General features: G+C 27.9%; 1 protein-coding gene across 1 annotated transcript; it reads left to right on the forward strand.

The window, feature by feature from the left end:
- The first annotated feature begins 420 nt into the window (after window positions 1–420).
- Window positions 421–2,209, forward strand: LOC143199908 (zinc finger protein 830). Its single transcript, XM_076410047.1, has 5 exons — window positions 421–759; window positions 829–1,037; window positions 1,155–1,396; window positions 1,784–1,953; window positions 2,008–2,209. Exons 1-5 carry the CDS (start codon window positions 641–643, stop codon window positions 2,156–2,158), a joined length of 891 nt encoding a protein of 296 aa, XP_076266162.1. The 5' UTR covers window positions 421–640; the 3' UTR covers window positions 2,159–2,209.
- Window positions 2,210–2,535: the final 326 nt, after the last annotated feature.

Here is a 2,535-nt window from a genome sequence, read left to right on the forward strand (position 1 = left end):
TATAATAGGCATTGTCACGAAACAACAAAGATATGCTCTAAAATACTTTATATCTTAATACCAATACTAGCGGAACAGCATACATTATTCACAAAATAGATCACTCCTCTCAACTGTTTATCTTTCCATAACCACAGTTAATTCAATTAAATTAAAAAAAATTACTTACCATATAATAACTGAAACCACACCGCAAATTGACAATTATACCGATGACATTTAACGATTAGTGATAAATTATTTAAACGTACAAGCTCTTGCGCTAATTAGACTCTTATTCAACTGATGCAGCTTATACCAATATTGGCGAAATTGATTTTAAAAACTATTACAAAAGTGCTATTGTTTATTAATAAACAAAACAAAAAAGGCACTCTAAACTTTAAAAAATGCCGAATTTTTTATGACACGGAATTTTCGTTACTGTGCGCCATCTCACGCAACAACTGCATATTATAATTGCTCTACTAACAGATATCTTTCCATCAAATATGCCAAAGCTAGGCAACACTAATAACTTTTGCTAAGGAAGAAAACGAGTAAAATTGTAGATTGAGGTTATATTTACAAAACTATTTATATTTTATCAGTAAATGTGTGTTTGAACTAAATTAAAACAATATTGTATTAATTGTTAGCAATGTCGGCCACTTTTAAAAATGCCAAGAAGAAGGCTTCCCAAGAGCAACTTCGAAAGATGATGAAAGAACATCAAAAAGGACTGAAGGATGTAAAGAAAGTTGATTCGCCACTTGCAAAATATCCTTTTTATACTAAATATAACTAACAAGTCACACTTATATTATTATTTCCTTAAATTTTATATACATATAATGAACAGGGTCAACTTACATGCATATTATGCAAATCAATAGTACGATCGGAAGCAGTGTGGACTATACATATCAATGCAAAACAACATAAACAAAATGTAGAACTAGCAAAGAAACTGAAAGAAAAAACGAACAATTTCACCACGCCATTAAAAAGGCCATTAACACCACCCCTTCCTGAAGTACCAGAAAAGAAACTAAAAGGTAATTTTATATTAGATGTTATTTAGATGTTAGATTTATTGGATGTTAATTAGATTTAGATTAGATGTTAGAATATAAAACTATGGATTATGTAAATTGAATTTTACATGTTTTAAGGTATTTTAAAGAATGCGATTCCAAAGCCAGTTGTAAATGAAGTTGATAAGAAAAATGGGGATCCTCTACCTCAAGATTTTTTTGATAATGGAAACAAAGAATCTTTAACAGTGGTATCACAAGATTTAACAAAATCAGTGCATCCTAAAACTGAAATTGGGGACCAACCTTTAAATATTGAGGAGGAGAATCAGGATGAATTACCAGAGGGATTTTTTGATGACCCCAAATTAGATGCCAAAGTATGTATCAATGTTTATCTAGTGTTTCAATATTCAATATTAATAGTCTTGTGTAATGTGAAAATTATTATTGTAACCTGATTGATTGCTTGTAAAAATTAGTAAGAAGGAACCTGGTTTACATCAACATTATTCCTCTAAAAAAAAAGTGTTGAAAATTATTTTCACTGAAAAGAGTAAAATAATAAAAACTGTATCATTTAATTTTTAATACCAAACTAAATAACAATATTATTAAAACTATATTATTAAAACTAATTTATTGAACTTTGGAAAGATATTGTGTTGTAATAAAATATTAAAATATCAAGGATAAATTTATAAAACTTATTGATGAACCTAGTGTTTTGTTTTTGTTGTATTTTTAAATATAATAATATGTTACAGGCCAGAAATATTGAGTATAAGGACCCGGCAGAAGAAGAATGGGAAAAGTTCATGAAAGAAATCAAAGAGGCTGATAATAAAAGTGCAGCCATTATAGCAGAGGATCAGGAAGAAGCAACAAATGAACGCCAAATTGACGAAATTGACGAACAAATAAAAAAATTAAACAGGTATAAAATTAAGCAATTCTTATTCATGTATATCTTCAAACACTTATCTTTTAGGGTATTAGATTTGGAGAAGAAAAAAGAGGAAATTGTTACAGTATTGAATGATGTCAAAAGTGAGACTGCAAACGAAAATGAAAACGACGATGATACCGAAGCTGATTTTGATGAATTCCTGGACTGGAGAGCGAAAAAATCCTTTAAATAGATATTTAATATTGTATATATTTATTGTCATTATAATATTTTTTCTGGTTAATTTGATTTTATTTAATTGTATAGGCTTTTTATACATACATACATATATATTATCTGTTGATGCTGATTTGTAATTCTTTTAAAGGTCAATGAGATCACAGGCCCTAATTTCTATTTTAAAAGTCTGCTGAATTTTAAATTGAATTGATGTACTGAGACTTGCATTTGAGATATAGGATTTATATAAAACAATAATAAATTATTTTTATACATACAAGACAGCTGTTTATTTAGAATCAGAGATAGTAGAAATGCATATCTTCAGTTTAATTAATGATACTATATTTTTACATATAGTAATTTTAGGTGAAAATATATTATCAGCTA

This window comes from Rhynchophorus ferrugineus, unplaced genomic scaffold, assembly GCF_030347505.1.
Source record: "Rhynchophorus ferrugineus isolate W39M unplaced genomic scaffold, kcgeb_rfMv2 rfM1, whole genome shotgun sequence".
NCBI lineage: Eukaryota > Metazoa > Arthropoda > Insecta > Coleoptera > Curculionidae > Rhynchophorus > Rhynchophorus ferrugineus.

Excerpts from the sequence above, each read along its gene's own strand:
- LOC143199908 (XM_076410047.1), top strand. The coding sequence starts at position 641 with ATGTCGGCCACTTTTAAAAATGCCAAGAAGAAGGCTTCCCAAGAGCAA. Across the intron at positions 1,038-1,154 it reads ACCAGAAAAGAAACTAAAAG|GTATTTTAAAGAATGCGATT; the intron begins GTAATTTTATAT and ends ACATGTTTTAAG. Across the intron at positions 1,397-1,783 it reads ACCCCAAATTAGATGCCAAA|GCCAGAAATATTGAGTATAA; the intron begins GTATGTATCAAT and ends AATATGTTACAG.